General features: G+C 32.7%; 1 protein-coding gene across 1 annotated transcript; it reads left to right on the forward strand.

Annotated features, from left to right (window-relative positions):
- Positions 1–1,237: 1,237 nt before the first annotated feature.
- Positions 1,238–9,569, forward strand: LOC130975270 (uncharacterized). Its single transcript, XM_057900086.1, has 4 exons — positions 1,238–1,339; positions 8,321–8,536; positions 8,760–8,852; positions 9,228–9,569. Exons 1-4 carry the CDS (start codon positions 1,238–1,240, stop codon positions 9,567–9,569), a joined length of 753 nt encoding a protein of 250 aa, XP_057756069.1.
- Positions 9,570–20,530: the final 10,961 nt, after the last annotated feature.

Below are 20,530 nucleotides of genomic sequence, written 5' to 3' on the forward strand. Positions count from 1 at the left end.
AAATGGAACTCCAAAGTGAACGCCATTGTGGAAGGAAGGCTCTATGATCAACTTACATTTGATCAACTACGAGGTAATCTACTCACCTATGAAATGACTATGCTAAATAGACAAAAAGGTGAAGAAAGCAAGAAGAAAAGTCTCGCCCTTAAAACACATCACTGCAAGAAGAGAGTGATGATAATGAAGAAGAAGGAGATGAAGAATTTGCACTCTTATTAAAAAGATTCAATAAGTTTGCAATGAAGAAAAATTTCAAGAGCAAAACAAAAGTACCAAAATGCTATGAGTGTGGAGAAGTTGGACACATCAAACCCAATTGTCCAAAACTTCAAAAGGAGGACAAAAAACAAGAAATTTAAGAAGAAGGAGAAAGCATACATATCATGGGAGAACGAGGATGAATCCGACTCCGATGACGACGAGGTTGCAAATCTTTGCTTAATGGCAAGCGAAGAAAAGGTTAGTGATGACAACTCCACTTCTTAATTTACAAGATGAATATGATGCCTTACTTGAGGTGTACACAAAACTTACCCAAGATTATTCTCTCCTAAAGAAAAAGAATATGGAACTTTTAAAACAAAATGAGATGTTGAAAAACGAGAATATCAATCTTGGAAAAGATAAGTGTAGCACAAGTAGTGATCCATACAAATCTTGTAAAATGCATGAAAATGAAATTACAAATCTTAAGAACACTTTAGCTAAGTTCAAGAATCTTCAAAGAACTTAGATAAAATGTTGAAAAACCAAAAGCATGTTCATAATAAGGAAGGTTTGGGTTTTGAAAAAGGAAAATTTAAAAATGCTAAAACTCCTATTAGGCAACCGCAAGCCCAAAAGGTAAGCATGCCTAAAGGAATGAAGCCTTAAACATCCTCCTCAACATGCTTCATTTAGAAATTACAATCACAATGCATATAGATCAAAAGATGTTGCATTTAGGAAACAACCTAGGCAACCATTTAGAAACATGCATAGGAGCATAACCAAATGTCATATGTCATTATTGTAATAAAGTAGGTCATATAGCACCCGTATGCTTTACTAGAATTAAGCATATAAACTTTCATAGTCAAGATACGAGATGGGCACCTTATGGGCATTATGCTCATACTAACCATCAAGGACCCAAATTCACTTGGGTACCTAAATCCCAATTTTAATTATTTTGTAAGTACGTGTTGGAGCTAAGGATACAAATTGGTATGTTGATAGTGGATGCTCCAAACACATGACCGGCGATGAATCAAAATTCACCGCAATAGAGTCTACAAACGGAGGAAACGTGATCTATGGAGACAACAACACCGGCAAAGTAATCGGCATTGGAAAAGTTGGTAAAAATCCTTCTACCTCCATAGATAATGTTATACTTGTCAAAGGTCTCAAACATAATCTCATTAGTGTTAGCCAACTTTGTGACAAAGGAAACTTAGTCACCTTTGATTCAAAATGTTGTTTGATAAAAAGGCAAGACACTAATGAAATTGTGCTAATTGGGCACCGTGTTGACAATGTATACATGATTAATCTAAATGAAGTTTCCTCAAATGATGTGAAATGCCTTGTTAGTAAAAATGATGAAACTTGGTTATGGCATCGTAGAGTCTCATGCTAACATGGACCATCTTAACAAGTTGGTCTCTAAAGAGTTACTAATTGGCTTACCAAAGCTACGTTTTGAAAAAGACGTCCTTTGCGACGCATGTCAAAAGGGAAAATAAGTAAAGGCCTCTTTTAAATCCAAAAACATTGTTTCAACAACAAGGCCATTACAACTTTTGCACATGGATTTATTTGGTCCTTCTAGGACTATGAGCTTTGGTGGCAATTACTATGCTTTAGTTATTGTTGATGATTACTCTCGATTTACATGGACCTTGTTCCTAGCAAACAAGAGTGATGCATTTCGAGCATTCAAAAGATTAGCCAAAGTTATTCAAAATGAAAAGAATTTGCATATATCATCTATTAGAAGTGATCATGGTGGAGAATTTGAAAATAATCTTTTTGAAACTTTTTGTGAAGAAAATGGCATTGAGCATAATTTTTCCTCTCCTAGAACACCACAACAAAATGGTGTGGTTGAAAGGAAAAATCGTCACTTAGAAGAAATGGCGAGAACTATGCTCAATGAGGCTAATATTCCTAAGTACTTTTGGGCGGATGCGGTTAGTACCGCGTGTTATGTTATGAATAGGATTATCATTCGACCTATTCTTAAGAAAACACCGTACGAATTGTACAAAGGAAGAAAGCCAAATATTTTCCACCTTCACGTCTTTGGTTGTAAATGCTTTATTCTAAATAATGGAAAAGATAACTTAGGCAAATTTGATGCTAAGGCTGATGAAGGAATCTTCTTAGGCTATTCTTTAACTAGCAAAGCTTTTAGAGTATATAATAAACGCATCATGACTATGGAAGAAAGTATTCATGTCGCTTTTGATGAAACTAACCATTATTGTGCCAGAAAAGATTTTGATGAAAATGTAGAAAACTTTGATTCACTAAATTTGAATGGTGAAGACAAAGAAAAAGATTTAAATGAAGCCTCTACAAGCTCAACAAAGGATAGTGTTCAAGTTGAAGAAATTGAACCATCACAAGCACAAATAAATGCACTTCCAAAGGATTGGCGTACTTCAAAGGATCATCCTCTAGACAACGTCATTGGTGATGTTTCGAAAGGGGTAACAACTCGATCCACTTTTAGAAATTTATTTGCATATAGTGCTTTTGTTTCTCAAATTGAACCATCTACCATTGAGTCCGCAATTGATGATGAACATTGGGCTATGGCAATGCAAAAGGAGCTTAACCAATTCAAACGAAATGACGTTTGGGAATTGGTGCCTAAACCAAGTAATCAAATTGTAGGAACAAAATGGGTTTTTAGAAATAAACTCGATGAAAATGGTACAATTGTTAAAACAAAGCTAGATTAGTAGCTAAAGGTTATAATCAAGAGGAAGGCATTGATTATGACGAAACTTATGCTCCGTAGCTAGATTAGAAGCAATTAGAATGTTACTTGCTTTTGCATCCTCTTATAACTTCAAACTTTATCAAATGGATGTTAAGAGTGCCTTTCTTAATGGTTTCATTAAAGAAGAAGTATATGTTGAACAACCTCCCGGTTTTGAGGATTACGAAAATCCTAATCATGTTTTTAAACTCAAGAAGGCTCTTATGGTCTTAAACAAGCTCCAGAGCTTGGTATGAACGTTTGAGCAAGTTTTTAATAGAAAAGGGTTTTAGAAGAGGGAAAGTTGATACAACTTTATTTATCTTGATAGAAAACAAAAATATCCTTTTGATACAAGTTTATGTCGATGACATAATATTTGGTTCAACTAACGAATCACTTTGCAAGTTTTTCTCAAACCTCATGCAAAGTGAATTTGAAATGTCCATGATGGGCGAACTCAACTTCTTCCTTGGTTTGCAATCAACAAGGAAAAGAAGGAACTTTCGTTAGCCAAACCAAATATTGCAAGGAACTGCTCAAAAGATTTGGAATGGACAATGCTAAGGCAATGGACACACCAATGAGCACTACTTGCTACCTTGATAAAGATGAACAAGGTAAAAGCATAGATGTAAAGAAGTATAGAGGCATGATAGGATCATTACTTTATCTAACGGCAAGTAGGCCAGATATCATGTTTAGTGTATGCATGTGTGCGAGATACCAAGCTAATCCTAAGGAATCTCACTTAAGTGCGGTAAAAAGGATTATGAAGTATCTCATAGGAACATTAAATGTTGGATTGTGGTATCCGAAAGGATCCACTTGTGATTTGATTGGTTATTCCGATTCCGATTTTGCCGGTTGCAAATTGGATAGGAAAAGCACTAGCGGCACTTGTCACTTGCTAGGAAACTCTCTTGTTTCATGGCATAGTAAGAAACAAGTAAGTGTAGCCTTGTCTACCGCTGAAGCCGAGTATGTAGCCGCCGGTAGTTGTTGCGCCCAAATTTATGGATGAAAACAACTTATGGACTATGGACTCATGCTTGATCACATTCCTATCAAATGTGATAATACTAGTGCAATAAATTTAACCAAGAATCCGGTTCAACATTCAAGAACCAAGCATATTGAGATTAGACATCACTTCATAAGAGACCATGTTGAAAAGGGTGATGTGGTTATTGAATTTGTCGAAACTAGTAAACAACTAGCGGACATCTTCACTAAACCTTTATGTAAAGAAAGTTTTTTTAACATCCGAAATGAACTTGGTATCTTGGATTCTAATCTAATATGATTTGTTTGAATTCATTGTATTTATATTGCTATTTTTGTATCTCTTACTAACTTAAGCATTGGAGATATCCAATTAGCCATTGTTTTGTAGGTTTATGAATTGATGAATGAGTGATTAATCTTGAGGTAGACTGAAGAATTTGAAGATTATAAACAATGGAGGATCAACAAATTGAAGTTTATAATGGCTTAAGTGAGTATATACATGATGGAACTCAAAGGATTGAAGAAAGAACCACCAAAGGATGAAGAGGATAGTGATGATAATGAAGACCAAGATTGATTGTCTCCTCTTCATCAAGTCACTTTTTATTGCTTTATGTTTATTTGATTATATGAATTGTTAAACTAACTCCTAGTAAGCTAAGGATTTCTATTATGGTTTAAATACTTTGATATCTGTTTAATGATTAATGCTTGTATGCTCATTTGGTGAATAACTCAAAATAGGCTTGGTACCCCTATTTTAAGTTAATGTGCATGCTTTGATATATCTCACTTCTTTAGGGGGAATTATGCATGCTTGTTAAATATAAAAAGAGGAAATCAAATTCTTTTTGAAAGGGGGAATATCTCATCCTTGAGATTAATAGAGAAATTGAACTTAAAAAAAAAAAACTCATTGTTTTATGCATGCTTCTATGACACATTTCAAACTCCTTTCTTTTTGATAATGTCAAAAGGGGGAAGAAAAGTTTGAGGATATTTGAAGTTTTGAACTTTTTTTGAGGATTTGAAAAGAAGAAAAAAAAAAGTTTGCGAAACAATGATTTCAAAAAGACTTCCGCTAAGCAAAAAAAAAAAAACTTTGATAGTTAAATCGTTTTCTTTGATAAACGCCCTTTAAGGGAACAAATGCACATATTTAGGGGGAACTTCTGCAAATTTTTCTTTTGAGAAGTCTTCTCCAAAGCTTTCTATAAAACAAAGTGCATTATTGTTGCTTTCAAAATCATTTATAAATACATATCCTCAAAATTAGTTTGTCATTAACAAAAAGGGGGAAATTGTAAATCATGTTGCTTGTATGTGAAGTCTGTATTCATAGGTTTTGATGAATGACAAACCAACAAACGACATGAAAGACAAACCAACAAACAAATTGAATGAACAAGCTTGATTGAAAGATCAACCAACATTCAACGTTGAGGAATGAAGAGTTGAAAGCAACACAACAACAACAAGAAACTCAAGTCCACAACTTTTGAAGACAAGTATAGTGTCTTAGGACTTAGGTAACTTCTTGTTAAGAACCAATTGCTAAATCTCTCAACACACACTCACAAATGTTTTGATGCACATCTTGCAATTCGATGCTAGCCAAATGGTTTAAAAACTTGTTTTCAAGGTACAAAAGCATAGGAATTGACTCCAACAAGTTTGAGATCAATCCTAAGCATTTTGAAGTGATTTTAAGCCATTCTTTAAGGTTTGCATCGATGCACACTCATCTTGCATCGATGCAAAGCATGCAACGACTTGTTGCATCGATGCAAAGATGTTTGCATCGATGCAACCTAGCTGAAAATTCAAATTTCAGCGTCAAAGACACATTTGCATCGATGCAAAGTGTTATGCATCGATGCAAATAATTCAAAAACATAAAAAACGGCTAGTTTTGACATAAAGGCTCCATCCCATTAATTCCCCAACGTTTCTAAGGTTTGGGGAATCTATAAATGGATGGATTGAAGCCTTATTTCACAACTTTGAGTATTTGGAAACTATCTTTGTTCATATTCTTTCATTCTACACATTTTTAAAGTGATATAATACACAATTTGAGAGAGAAATATCAATTGGTTCAATAGTGCTAAACTTGTAATCATACACTCTTTTAGAGAGTACTCATTTTATCTCACAATTCTTTGAGAATTGTTTTCTTATACACCTTGTAAAGTGGAGTGTGATCTCCAAGGTTGAGTCAAGAGTTATAAATACTATAGTCGGTGAGGATACCAAAGAGGTATACTAAGTACTCAAGGCAAATCTTAGAGAAGGTATCTCTAAGTGGAGTGGGTTAGTATACGAGTGGTGATCATATACCGTGAGGTGTTAGAAACTAAGGACTCGGATTGTAAAAGGTTTTGCGCGAGCACCTTGAAGCTTGGCATAGTGGAACTTCTCAATTGCGATTGAGAAAGAAAGTGGACGTAGGACAAGGATTGTGCCGAACCACTCTAAATAGCGTTTGCATTTCTCCAACTCATCTCTTCAATATTATTGTCTTTTAACCTTTGAGCAAATAAATTGTGATCGAAAAGTAGCTTCGTAAGTACTTAAGGAGTGGCTTAAGTTCGATTGGTGAAAAGCTTGATCAATTTATTTGAGTTGGTGTCTATTGGAAAGTAAAAGCTCCTTATAAATGCTTAGCAATTGAGTTAAGCTCTTGGAAAAATACTAGTACAATAACACTTTTGTATATTGTCTTTAACTTTCGTAAAAAGATTCATTGTTATTGCAATACTCAATTCACCCCCCCTCTTGAGTAATTGTGCATAGGTTCTACAAAAGTTTGTTCCCTCTGTTAGAAAATGGTGTGACTTCTTGTATGGAGCTGACTATTCAGGAGGCATTAGCACTTCCTCCTGGAAAGAATATCGTGCTAAACCATAACAGAGAGTTGTAACAAGTTGGTCAGGCAGCGGGCCTATTGAGCGGGTTCTTGGGGACATTGGCGTTTGATTTTCAACAGTTACCTATTTCTGAAAAAAGTTGGAAGACAATGAGCAAGGCTTCTAAGGAGCATGCGTTTGACCAGTTTAAGGTAATGTTTATTTTTTTTTATATAAAGTAAGGCGTTACCAATGCTTGGTGTAAAATGCTTTCTTTTATCTATTAAATGAACAACTCAAGGAAAGATTAAGACGCACATACATGATATCGACCATATAGATTTGTTTATAGAATATCGATAAATTTCTAAGGACTTTTTTGTATAGTGTAAATTGCACTACATTATTATATAACTTAATCCCCAATTAATCCGGTCCTTCGTGTATAGCAATGTAACTAATAGTTGTAGTAATAATAATAACAATAATAATGATAAACTTATAAACCTCATGAGAATGTTAAAGCTGCTCCCATTGTAAACAATTAGAGAGTGAGTAGCTATAGGTTATGACTTTTGTTTAAATGAAAATGTCCGAGAAAAATAAATATGGAACACATTTGCACAAGTTGATTCTGTTACCTTCTTAACTTTGAAATTTTGAATGTTTTATGGTTTTAATTATTTGTTGAGACATTATTTAATTATTTCCTAGCTATTGGGTTGCTATTTTTATGTGCTGTTATACTCTATTAGTAGGTGGATTTCTTTGGTTTTCTAATTTTTTGTTTTAGTCTGGTAAATTAGAAAAGGATAGTGTATGTTGGGTTTCTTTTTGTTCACTTCTTTGAATTGTGTTGCCGAGAATTGTTCATGTCTAATGATGTGTCTTTTGATAATATGTAAGTTCGTTTGAGGTGGTTAATTATTATATGTTTTCTTTATCTTACTATATTGGTCTACTCCTCCTCAACCCTCTCGACCAAAAACCCCTTCACCTTTCAACTTTGTTATTGTTGTCCATGCCTGTAAAAAGCTATTGTAAAAGAGATTCAGCATGATTCCTTTAATAGGATTTGATGGGTTCCTTTGCCAAAAAGTTCTAACAGATTGTATTAGTAACTAGAATCATTATTTAATGAAGTGATATATATTTGATCACTACTAAGCTGGTCCAGCAAGGGGGATTTGGTTCATATCTTGAAGGTGATTAGGCACGCTTATATTGGAGGTGATTCTTGCTCTTTATATGGTTTTATTGGTTGTGAAACTTGCGTTTTGAACTTAGCCTTTAGGATAAAGTTTTCATGGTGAAAAGTTCTCAATCAACTTTGTTTGTGTGTTGAGTTGATGAATCGTGTATAAAGTTCTGTGATGTAGAATGAATTTGGAGTTAAAGTTAGTGGTTACAATGACGGTGTGAAAGCACTGATGTCAATATCGTTATCATCTTTATTGTGTTATATTATGATCTGAACTACTTGTAGCGAGTCTTCCACTATGAGGACGATGGAAGAGAGAGGATAAAGCGGGGAATTGTACAAAGAATAGAAAGTTCATGGAGGAACGCAAGAAATCATTTGTTCCATAAGGTTTATGATGAAGAATTGACTTTTGAGGAAAACCTCAAGCGTAAGCCAGCAGGAATAGAGGCAAATCACTGGAAAATGTTTCTTGAATATCGGTTGAACGAGGACATACAAGTAACAAATATTTAGTTGATATTTCATTGTATTCGATCATAAATCGAACTTCATTACTACTAAATATGCTGAATTTATTGTGATAGTGGAAAAACTACTACCAAAAAGTTCATCACCTTATCCTTTTTTGTGTTTCCTGAAGTTGTACATGCCTGACTTATAAGACCATTAAAAGTGTAGTAATTTATCCCGATAACATTTATGTTTGTCATTTTGTGTTTAGGAGAAGTGTAAGAAAAATGCCATTAATCGTTCAAAGCAACTGTACACACATACCGGAGGTTCTAAAACGATGGCAAGAAAGAGACACGAAGAAGTAATTAATTTAAATTCAGTTCCAGAATATTGACGTGTTTCTGGTAATATAGTGTTGTCTGTTATATGATTGTGTATTGATGATTGTTAGTTATAGGAGTTGTGATAGGGAAGGCCTATTGGTAGAGGAGAGGGATGGACCATGAGTCATAAAAAAAAAGAATGGTTCGTATATGAATGAAGATGCACGTCTGATTGGGGTAAATCATGTTCTTTACTTTTTCAAATTTCTCTTTGCAATTACTACCATTGAATTTAGATTAGTGTAAATCCGGATCTCACATGTTTGCAAGAAGCAATTGAATATATTGAGAGCCAAGACCCGTCCAGTAAGGAATTTTCATAGAATGATTCCCTTGCACAAGTGCTTGGAAAGGAGCACCCAGGAAGAGTTCGTGGACTCAGTTTTGGTCCTTGTCCCAGTCAGTATTTTCGTAACAATCCACAGCAGTCTGACTACGGTGTACATATTGAGGAGTATCAGATGGAGATTGTAAAACTTAAGGCGGAGGTAGCAGAACTCAAGGCAGCAGTAGAAGAGGAAAAGGCAAAGAGACAGAGAATGGAGGCAGAGGCAGCAGAGGAGAAGGCAAAAATGCAGACTATGGAAAATTTGTTAAGATACATAATCCAGCAACAAGGAGGTAATGTGCCACCTGAAATAGCTGCAAATTTGGATTCTTTGAGAAGTGCACCAACCTCATCCCATGCAATATAATGTGCGGACACTAATGATTTGAATTATCAATGTTGGAATATGAATACTCTTTAATTTTTCACTGTCATAATGACTTTTGAGATATTTATTTGTAGTTTTTCATTTTGGTGACTTTATTTGTAGTTTACAGTCATGGATGCATTGAATTCAAATAACTATTATAATGATTCAGTTTTGCATATATTTTTGTTTTGTTTTGTGTGTTGTAGTTTGATTGGATGTTGGTTATTTTAATAAGTTAAAGCAACTGAGTGGAAGAATGTATAAAGGATAAAAGAATTGACATATTTTAGTGTAAATTCGGGTTTTTTTATAAACAAAGTATAACTCTACATTTGGCAGTGATTTTAAATCCGCTGCTATATCTTAACATAATAAGTCAACGGATAGCATTTTGCAGCGGTTAACAACCACTGCCATCTCCAAGCAGTCATATTCTTACGATTTTTTTGTAGTGAAAAAAACCGCTGCAAAATACCATTTAGCAGCGATTGTTTCAACGGTTGCTATTAACCGCTACTAACGATTTAGCCGTAGACTATCTTTGAGCAGATATATCAACCGCTGTTATCTATTTGATACTGATTAAAAACCGCTGTTAATCCTGTATATAACTGCTGCTATTTATCAGAAAAGGTGTAGTGTAGCTTCAAATAATTGATGGCCATTGGCTAGTTCTTCTTCTTCCAATCTCGGATGGCACAAATTGCAGTTAAAGAACCAAAACTAAATTGACACGAGCAAAGAAAAAGTTCTACGAAAAGAAAAGTGCAATTGGTAGGAATATATATTATTAGAACATGAACTTAATATACAGCATACGGTTCTATTAGAGTAAGATATAGTCGTTTATATGCGTTATTTATCAGTTTAAATTTTTGAGAAAAATGATATCATAACATAGTATTAGAGTATGATATAATTCACGTAAAACTTAAAAGAGGCTCTTGCGTTAGAACTTGAATTAGAGTAAGATATAGTGCTTGTTTAGGTTAAGTTGATAGAAAAAAAAAATTTAATAAAAAATATATCTTCTTTTAGAATATTTGATAAATTTCTAGTAGTAAAAATAAAAGTATTACAAAAATAAAAATATCTTTTTTTAGAAGTTACAATTTATATATTTTTTAAAAGATTTTTTTTTAAAAAGAAGATATTTTTTACATAATAAATAAATAAATAAATAATTTTATATTATTATATCCAAACATAATTGATAAATAAAAAGATCTTTTTACATGAGATATCTAAACATAAAATTACTTTTTCTTTTTGAATAGAATCTTTAAAAAAAATAACTCAAAAAATATATTTTTTGAAAAATTCACTCAAATAAGTCTATAATTATTTATATGTCTCTTTTTATTAATTTAAACTTTTGAAAAAAAGTGGTAATATAATATGTATTATTTGTCTCTAATAAACCTTGATCTTCTTGACAAAAGTCTAATATTAACTGAAAATGAAAAAAACATGACCAAGTAATGGTGAAACTAGCAAAGCATGGAAGAAACTTATTTTATAAGGATACCTAAACTTCAAGAAATTAAAAATCCCATATTTTCAGTCCTTTATAAGGATAATGATGTCAAAAAGAACTCAAGAACAAGGGTCCTCACAGATCTGCTAATAAATCTAGGAAAGAAGGAAAGGAATATTTTCATTAATGCTTTATAAAGGGTATATTAGGCATTGTTCTGTCCTAGGTTGTTCTTCCTTAAATGGTCTTCTTCATGGGAAGATTCTCAAAAAAAAAAACACCAAAAAAAAAACAAAAGAGAGGTTGAAAAGGAAAATATGCATTAGCAATTACATTTTTTGCTTCAGTGCTAAGAAGGACACTTTGCTAATATAATCCTATCTAAGTAGTTTAGTGTTCTTCACTTAACTCGGACTTATCAGTAAGTGGTTGCTCTCTTGGTACGTTAAATATAAGTTTATTATTCTAGAATATGGGAAGAAAGAAAATTAAAACTACATCAATTGAGCTAACTGCTACAGACATATAACAAGTGCAAAGCCAATCAGCACATGAGAACATTAAAAATCAAAATGCATGTCAGACTCAGACCTTTAAATAAATATAATTCTGAAGTTAATATTGATGTAAAGTTTCCATATTTAATTATCGAATACCATTATTTGAATATCACTTCGTAGATGTGAAGTTTCATATATCAATTTCATGATTATTTATTAGGGATGTTTAAATTCAAATAGATCTAAATTAGATTGTTCATCTAATCTAGTTTAAATTGAAAATTGGTTAAAATCACATTAATTTAGATTTAATTGGATTCTATTTTTTGCAAACCGATAAATCGGATCGGATTTTGGATCTACTTTTTATAATCGATCCAATCCGATCCAAATCGCACAATGTGCTATAATATTATTATTTTATTATTATATTTACAATTATACTTATTACATGTTCAATTTGTTATACCTTTTATATTATTCATGTATTATTATTATTATTTAATAAATATTTTATATTTGTGATTTATTTATTTATTTTAACTAACTTATAATTTTATTTCTATTTGTTATGTTATTGTTGGTTTTTAAAGATCTTGTTGAGACTTGTTAAGTCATTGTTGATTATTTAAAATTTAATCTTGACACTTGTTATATATATTTAATTTTTTAATTTACAAAATCGCAAATCTAATCCAATCCAAACCGCTTGAAATTTGACCGAATCGGATCGGATTTTTTTTAAAAGAAATCATCCAATCCAAATCGCACTGCAAATAAAAATAGTGTTCAAATCGAATAAATTTTTTACTCAAAACCGATCTAAATCACACCGCAAACACCCTATCAATTACAATTAGAGGATGACAGTCAAAAATAAATTTTATTTAACCAACATTTTTTATACTATCTAAAAAAATATTAGAAGTTTTTAGAATTTATTATTTTTTATTATTTCTTAATCATAAATACAATTTTTTTAATGTAATTTTTTTAATATAATAATTTAATAATATATTTTATTTCATAATTTAAATATTGATGGCTAATTAATGACTAAAAATAATAAATTTTGATGGTCTTCTAATATTTCTTTTTATTATATTATATTATATTATATTATACTAAGAAAAATACTAAAAAGCCATTAAAATATATTATTTTTGGCCATCGGTTAATTATCAATGTTTAAAATTATAGAATAAAATATATGGTTTGATTACTAGACTAAAAAAATTATAATAAAAAAATTAAATTGGTAACTAAATAATAATAAAAAAATAATAAATTCTGATAATTTTCTAATATTTTTTTATATTAAAATCAAATTTCTGCTTTTAAATAATAAAATTAATATGACATATTTTTTAAAATAGTTCTCAATTTATTTCTTTAAATTCTTTAGATCCAAACTCACATAATTTATATAATTCATACCAATTAATGAACTATAATTAATCTATATCAACTGTGAATGGTCATTTTATCATTTAAATGATGACATGTAGCATGAATAATTCGTGATACATCATTTTTGTTAACAAAATGATTAATTTGATTTTTTTTCTAAAATAGTAGATTATATTTCATTTATTATTAAAAAATAAAATACAAAAATATTCAAAAATAGGATAGCATAATAAAAGGTGAAGATTTTCCAAAAATACTACATTAAAAGTATTCATTCAACGGTGCGTGGTCAAAAAACGAAGAAAAATCTTAAAGAAGAAAGAATGATAAATCAAATTGAATGAAACTAACTAAAAATTTGCCTCATGGAAAAGACGACCTAGGCTGGAGTTCTTTGGATTTCACGAAACAACTTGACAGAGCTTGCTAGAATGGCAGACGGCATTGAAATAGAACCTTCAAAAATTAACTGGTTGCGAGCTTTCCAGCTGTTCCAGCAAATGATGGCAAGCAATTGAGGATTACGATCAATATTCTTCAACGGGTTAAGCATCTCTGTTGATGCATTCCACCATGTCCAAAAGTCGTTAGGACTCTAAGGGGAAGACAGTCACGAAGATAACTCTGAGACCATACATCTTTAATTCTAGAGCAATCGATCAAATAATGAGTGACTGTTTCTGTTGCTTTATGACAGCAGGGGCATATTGGTGATATAGATGGAATGAGGTGATGAATCTGAGCAAGCACCGGAAGCCGGCCATGGAGAGCTTTCTAGATAAATAGCTTAATTTTGTGAGGCAAGTTCAACTTTCATAGACCAATCTACAGCTTTTTCTGTTGCATATAATTAGGGCAAAGCTCTAGAGATGGATGGTAAAATAAATAGCCAATTCTGTAACCTGAAGCTGTATCATATTGCTTGAATTTGTTCAAATCCCATTAAAATTTGTCCCTACTCTACTGAATTTTTACTAACAAAATCCTGTTTGCAACGTCTTCGGGAAATAATTCTTGAATGAGATTCTGATTTCAATTTCTATCTTCAGTAATTAGATCTTTAACTCTTGGAACCAACTCAGAAATAGCCTATCTATTTGGCATGTCAGAAATCATTAAAGCATACAGAGGATGCAACCAAGGATCCTCAAAGGTTCGGATATTCTCTCCAGTACCCACAGTCCAATTAAGACCTTTTTCAACAATCTTTCGGCCTTCCAGTATGCTCCTCCATCCCCAAGAAGGTAAGACTCTAATTTTTTCCGTTATAACATTACCATTGCTAAAGTATTTACCTCTTAGGATTTTGGATAATAGGGAAGTAGGCTGTGTTACGAGTCACCAAAACTTTTTGCTTAAAAGTGCCAGATTTTGGATTCTGAGATCTTTAAATCCAAGGCTTCCTTCTCTTCGTGGGCCAGTCATAGTGTCTCAGCTAATCCAAGTCATCCGCCTTTTAGAACCTTTTTGGCCCCAACAGAACTGAGAAAGTAGAGAGTGAATTTTCAAAATTAAACCATCAGGCAACTTGAAGCAAGACAATGTATAGATAGAAATAGCTTCTCCCACTGTCTTAAGCAATACGTGTCTACCACCTGACGATAGAAGATTGCGCTTTCACCCTTGGATTCTTTTCCGAACCTTATCTTTGATCATACTAAAATAAGCCTTTTTCGATTTAGAGACTGTAGAAGGTAAAACCAAGGTATTTATCCTGAGCCCCAATATGATTAATATCCATAGAGTTAGCCCGTAGTGTACGAGTAGTGGAGGGAGTGTTGTGGCTAAAGAATACAGCAGATTTATTAAGATTTACCCTCTGGCCACTGATGCTTTCATAAGAATTTAATAAATACAGGATGTTTGAACATGCTTCAGAATAAGTGATGAGCGAGAATTTTGTGTCGGTTCGAAATTCAATCAAAACATGAAATCAATCCGTTGGTAGCATAGCCCAAACCAACAACAACTCTCACAATCAAGTTTGAAGTTCAAAAGATGTGGCACAATTCAAAACCAACCTAAAATCGAGAGTATTTGACTCCCGGGTCGTCTCCCAAGGAATCACTTGAGAGCAATGAGTGTGCAAATTCTGGTTGTAGTGATCAAGGGATTGTCAATAAAGAAATGAACATATAAAGCAATAAAAGAACATGCAAAATTGTAATGATTAAACTAATAAAGAAATTAAAGAACCGACTATGTAATATAAAACAAGTAAAGTATAAAAGAGATCAACATAGCAATGTATGAAAGATTGAAAGCATAAAAAGAGTCTTGGCTTGGAGTGAGCTAAGGGTCGTTTCCTTGTTGGAACAACTATGACAATTATGATGGATTAGTCTCACTTGATCAACACTCACATCGGAAAGTAAGTTAAATGATCATAAGTGTTCTTAACCCACATATCCTAAATTGCTTGCTAATTGCCTTAGCAACAAATTAGCATTAGTGGGAACAAGAACAATTAACAATCCAAGAATTGACACTAGATGTTGGACATTCCAACTCTAGGAACCCAATTTCTCACTTTATCCAAGCCAAAAGACAAAAATTTAGCCTAAAACCATGTTTGACATTTTGTCAAACACTTGGTGGGCAAAAAGCTTAAACATATGAAAAGTGAGAAAAGATTTGAAACTAAAAGCAACAATTGATCTCAATCAACAAGAATAACATAAGAAAGCATAAAACAAACATCAAACATCAAATTCATCAACAAGAAATTGAAATTGCAAAGGAGAAGTAAAATTGAACTATAGCTTGAATTAGAAGAAAGAGTAATGACAATGTAACTATAAAGAGTAATAACTAAGGTTGTGAGAACCAGACCGGTCATTGAACCTGTCAAGTGACTGGTTTAATGGTTCAGTGGTTCAATCGAAGTTAAACCGTAGTTGAACCAGTTTAATTAAATATAAAGTAAAATTATAAAAAATTCAATATATAATTTTAAAAAGTTAAATGCAATAATTTTTAAACTAATAAGATTCAAAATTTAACAATTTCACAAAATAAAAATTACATAAGTTATCATTAAAAAGTCATAAATAACCTCAAATATGAAAGTTTATAACTAAAGAAATTAAAACGCACATAAATGACAAACACAATGTTTTGCAACCAAAAGAAACAATATTCAACAAACAATACTTCAACTAAACAAAGATTTTTCTCGAGAGGAACCTGTATGAGATTCTTGTACAGCATTATGTTGTTGTTGCTGATCATTTTGTGACTATTCCATCCAAATTCAAAATGCCAGCAACCCAGAATCCAGACCAATATATCAATTCATAGTTCATAGTTCATACAATTTATATGGCTGACAAAATCAAAAAATTGAATAGAGCAGAATTGAAAAGATAAAAAAATTGAAGAACAGAGCATAGCAGTATTCTCAAATTTATTCAACATACGAAGTTACAAACAGAAGCCAGAAAAATTTATTCAACATTTCAACAAATTTATTCAACATACAAAAAATTGAAGAACAAATTTATTCCTCTCACAAAAAATTTGAAGAACAAATTTATTCAACATTCGAACGGAAGCCAGAAACCCATAACTTACCGCAAGTGAAGAACGAACAGAAGCCAGAAAAACAGCACGAACAGAAGCCAAAAACCCAGAAACCCAGAAGCTAGAAACCCAGAACCCGCAACGGTGCTTCACGACCCGCGACCGAAAACCATAACCCGCAACGGTGCTTCACGACCAGGGACCAAAACCCAGAAGCCAGAAACCCAGAACCCGCAATGGTGCTTCACGACCCGTGACCAAAACCCAGAAACCCAGAAGCCAGAAACCCAACAGCGGCAACAGTGCGCGACGACCAGCAACGACCTGCGACGGTGAGAGTGTTCTTCATGGCATTTGTCAGTTGTCCGTCATATGCAGATTGTCCAGCCTCGAGCTTAGGGTTGGGAGTGGAGTGTTGAGTGTTCTTCGAAGATTTTGGGAGATTAAGGTTGATTTAGGGTAAACTGATGCTTCTACTCGCGTTGTTCAGCGCTTTAGCCTGTTTTTATTTTTTTTTCTTTTATAAAATAGCCAAACGACGCCGTTTCAATAGCAGGAGGAAAAACCGGTACTTGGAAAAACCGGGCCGGTTCGCCCGATTCATCGGTTAATGATGAGCGGATAATTTATACGCTTTTTGGCATTATTTTTAGGAAGTTTTTAGTATGATCTAGTTACTTTTAGGGATGTTTTCATTAGTTTTTATGCTAAATTCACATTTCTGGACTTTACTATGAGTTTGTCTGTTTTTCTATGATTTCAGGTATTTTCTGGCTGAAATTGAGGGACCTGAGCAAAACTCTGATAAGAGGCTGATAAAGGACTGCTGATGTTGTTGGAATCTGACCTCCCTGCACTCGAAATGAATTTTCTGGAGCTACAGAACTCAAAATGGTGCGCTCTAAACGGCGTTGGAAAGTAGACATCCAGAACTTTCCAGCAATATATAATAGTCCATACTTTATTCGAGATTTGACGATGTAAACTGGCACTCAACGCCAGTTCCATTATGCATTCTAGAGTCAAACGCTAAAAACACGTCACGAACCAGAGTTGAACGCCCAAAACACGTTACAACTTGGCATTCAACCCCAAGAGAAGTCTCAGCTTGTGAATAGATCAAGCTTAGCCCAAACATACACCAAGTGGACCCCGAAAGTGGATTTATACATCAATTACTTACTCTTGTAAACCCTAGTAGCTAGTTTAGTATAAATAGAACTTTTTACTAGTGTATTAGCTATCTTTGGACGTTTAGTTCTTAGATCTGGGGGCTGGCCATTCGGCCATGCCTGGACCTTTCACTTATGTATTTTCAACGGTGGAGTTTCTACACACCATAGATTAAGGGTGTGGAGCTCTGTTGTACCTCAAGTTTTAATGCAATTACGACTATTTTCTATCCAATTCGATTTATTCCTGTTCTAAGATATTCGTTGCACTTCAACTTGATGAATGTGATGATCCATGACACTCATCATCATTCTCACCTATGAACGCGAGTGACTGACAACCACTTCCGTTCTACCATAGACCGGGCGCATATCTCTTGGATTCCTTGATCAGAATCTTCGTGGTATAAGCTAGAATTGATGGCGGCATTCATGGGAATCCGGAAAATCTAACCTTGTCTGTGGTATTCCGAGTAGGATTCCGGGATTGAATGACTGTGACGAGCTTCAAACTCCTGAAGGCTAGGCATTAGTGACAGACGCAAAAGAATCACTGGATTCTATTCCAACCTGATTGAGAACCGACAGATGATTAGCCGTGCTGTGACAGAGCATTTGGACCATTTTCACTGAGAGGATGGGATGTAGCTATTGACAATGGTGATGTCCTACATACAGCTTGCCATAGAAAAGAGTGATGAAAAACTAGAAGGAAGAAGTAGGAAAGCAGAGATTCAGAAGGAACACAGCACCTCCATACACTTATCTAAAATTCCCACCATTGAATTACATGAGTAACTTATATCTTTATTTTCTGTTTATTTTATTATCTTTATTTAAAACAATAATCTCTTAATCCAGTTAAATCCACCTGACTGAGATTTACAAGATGACCATAGCTTGCTTCATACCAACAATCTCTGTGGGATCGACCCTTACTCACGTAAGGTATTACTTGGACGACCCAGTACACTTGCTGGTTAGTTGTGCGGAGTTGTGACAAAGTGTGATTCACGTTTGAGAGCATCAAGCCTTTGGATCCATTGTTGATGATCACAATTTCGTCCACCAAGTTTTTGGCGACATTGCTGGGGATTGTTCGAGTATGGACAACTGACGGTTCATCTTGTTTCTCAGATTAGGTAATTTTCTTTTTATTTTCCTTTCAAAAAAGTTTTCAAAAATTTTTCTTTATTTTCGTTTTTCAAAAATATAATTTTCGAAAAAAATAATAAAAATACAAAAAAATCATAAAATCATAAAAACCAAAAATATTTTGTGTTTCTTGTTTGAGTCTTGAGTCAATTTTTAAGTTTGGTGTCAATTGCATGCTTTAAAAATTTTTCTTGCATTTTACGAAAATTCATGCATTCATGGTATTCTTCATGATCTTCAAGTTGTTCTTGACAAGTCTTCTTGTTTGATCTTGATGTTTTCTTGTTTTGTGTTGTATGTTGTTTTTCATATACATTTTTGCATTCATAGTGTCCATGCATTAAAGAATTCTAAGTTTGGTGTCTTGCATGTTTTCTTTGCATCAAAAATTTTTCAAAAATATGTTCTTGATGTTCATCATGGTCTTCAAAGTGTTCTTGGTGTTCATCTTAACATTCATAATGTTCTTGCATGCGTAATTGGTTTTGATAAAAAATTTTCATGTTTTGGGTCATAATTGTGTTTTTCTCTCTCATCATTAAAAATTTAAAAATCAAAAAATATCTTTTCCTTATTTCTCTCCAAATTTTCGAAAATTTGAGTTGACTTGGTCAAAAATTTTTAAAATTAGTTGTTTCTTACAAGTCAAGTCAAATTTTCAATTTTAAAAAATCTTATCTTTTTAAAACTTTTTCAAAAATTAAATCTTTTTCATTTTTCTTATTAATTTTCGAAAATTCTTTAAAATGTTTTTCAAAAAAATATTTTTCTTAATTTTATCTTAATTTTCGAAATTATGCTAACAATTAATATGATTGATTCAAAAATTTGAAGTTTGTTACTTTCTTGTTAAGAAAGGTTCAATCTTTAAACTCTAGAACCATATCTTTTAGTTTCTTGTTAGTTAAGTAATTAATTTTAATTTTAAAAATTAAATCTTTTTCAATCCTATCTTTTTATCATATCTTCTTATCTTATCTTTTTATCATATCTTTTTCAAAATTTTATCTTTTTCAAAAAATTGATTTCAAAATATCTTATCTAACTTCTTATCTTCTTATCTTTTCAAATTTGATTTTAATATCTTTTTCAACTAACTATTTGACTTTTTGTTTGTTTCTTATCTTTTTCAAAATCACCTAACTACTTTTCTCTCTTTAATTTTCAAAAATATCTCATCTCTTTTTCAAAAATTCTTTTTAATTGTTTTAAATTTTAATTTTAATTATATCTTATCTTTAATTTTCGAAAATCATTAACTACTTTTTCAAAATTATTTTTGAATTCTCCCTCTCTTCTCTTCTTCTATTTATTTATTTATTTACTAACACTTCTCTTCACCTCTCTTCATCTCCAATCACTGCCTCTATCCTCACCCTTGTGATTGGATTCTCCACTCTTATTCCTTTCTTCTTCTACTAATAATAAGGATCCTCTTTGTCCAGATATAGAGGATTCCTCTTCCTTTTTCTTTTTCTCTTCTCTTTCATATGATCGGGAATAAGGAAAAAGGCATCTTTGTTGAAGCTGATCCATAACCTGAAAGGACTCTGAAAGGGAAACTAAGAGAAGCTAAATTACAACAATCCAGAGGCAACCTTTCTGAAATTTTCGAACAAGAGAAGGAGATGGCAGCCGAACCCAACAACAATAATGCAAGGAGGATGCTTAGTGATTTCACTAAACCAACGTCCAAGTTTGATGGAAGAAGTATCTCAATTT

Source organism: Arachis stenosperma, chromosome 4 (genome assembly GCF_014773155.1).
Source record: "Arachis stenosperma cultivar V10309 chromosome 4, arast.V10309.gnm1.PFL2, whole genome shotgun sequence".
Classification (NCBI taxonomy): Eukaryota; Viridiplantae; Streptophyta; class Magnoliopsida; order Fabales; family Fabaceae; genus Arachis; species Arachis stenosperma.

Excerpts from the sequence above, each read along its gene's own strand:
- LOC130975270 (XM_057900086.1), top strand. The coding sequence starts at position 1,238 with ATGACCGGCGATGAATCAAAATTCACCGCAATAGAGTCTACAAACGGA. Across the intron at positions 8,537-8,759 it reads GGTTGAACGAGGACATACAA|GAGAAGTGTAAGAAAAATGC; the intron begins GTAACAAATATT and ends TTTTGTGTTTAG. Across the intron at positions 8,853-9,227 it reads CAAGAAAGAGACACGAAGAA|GAGCACCCAGGAAGAGTTCG; the intron begins GTAATTAATTTA and ends GTGCTTGGAAAG.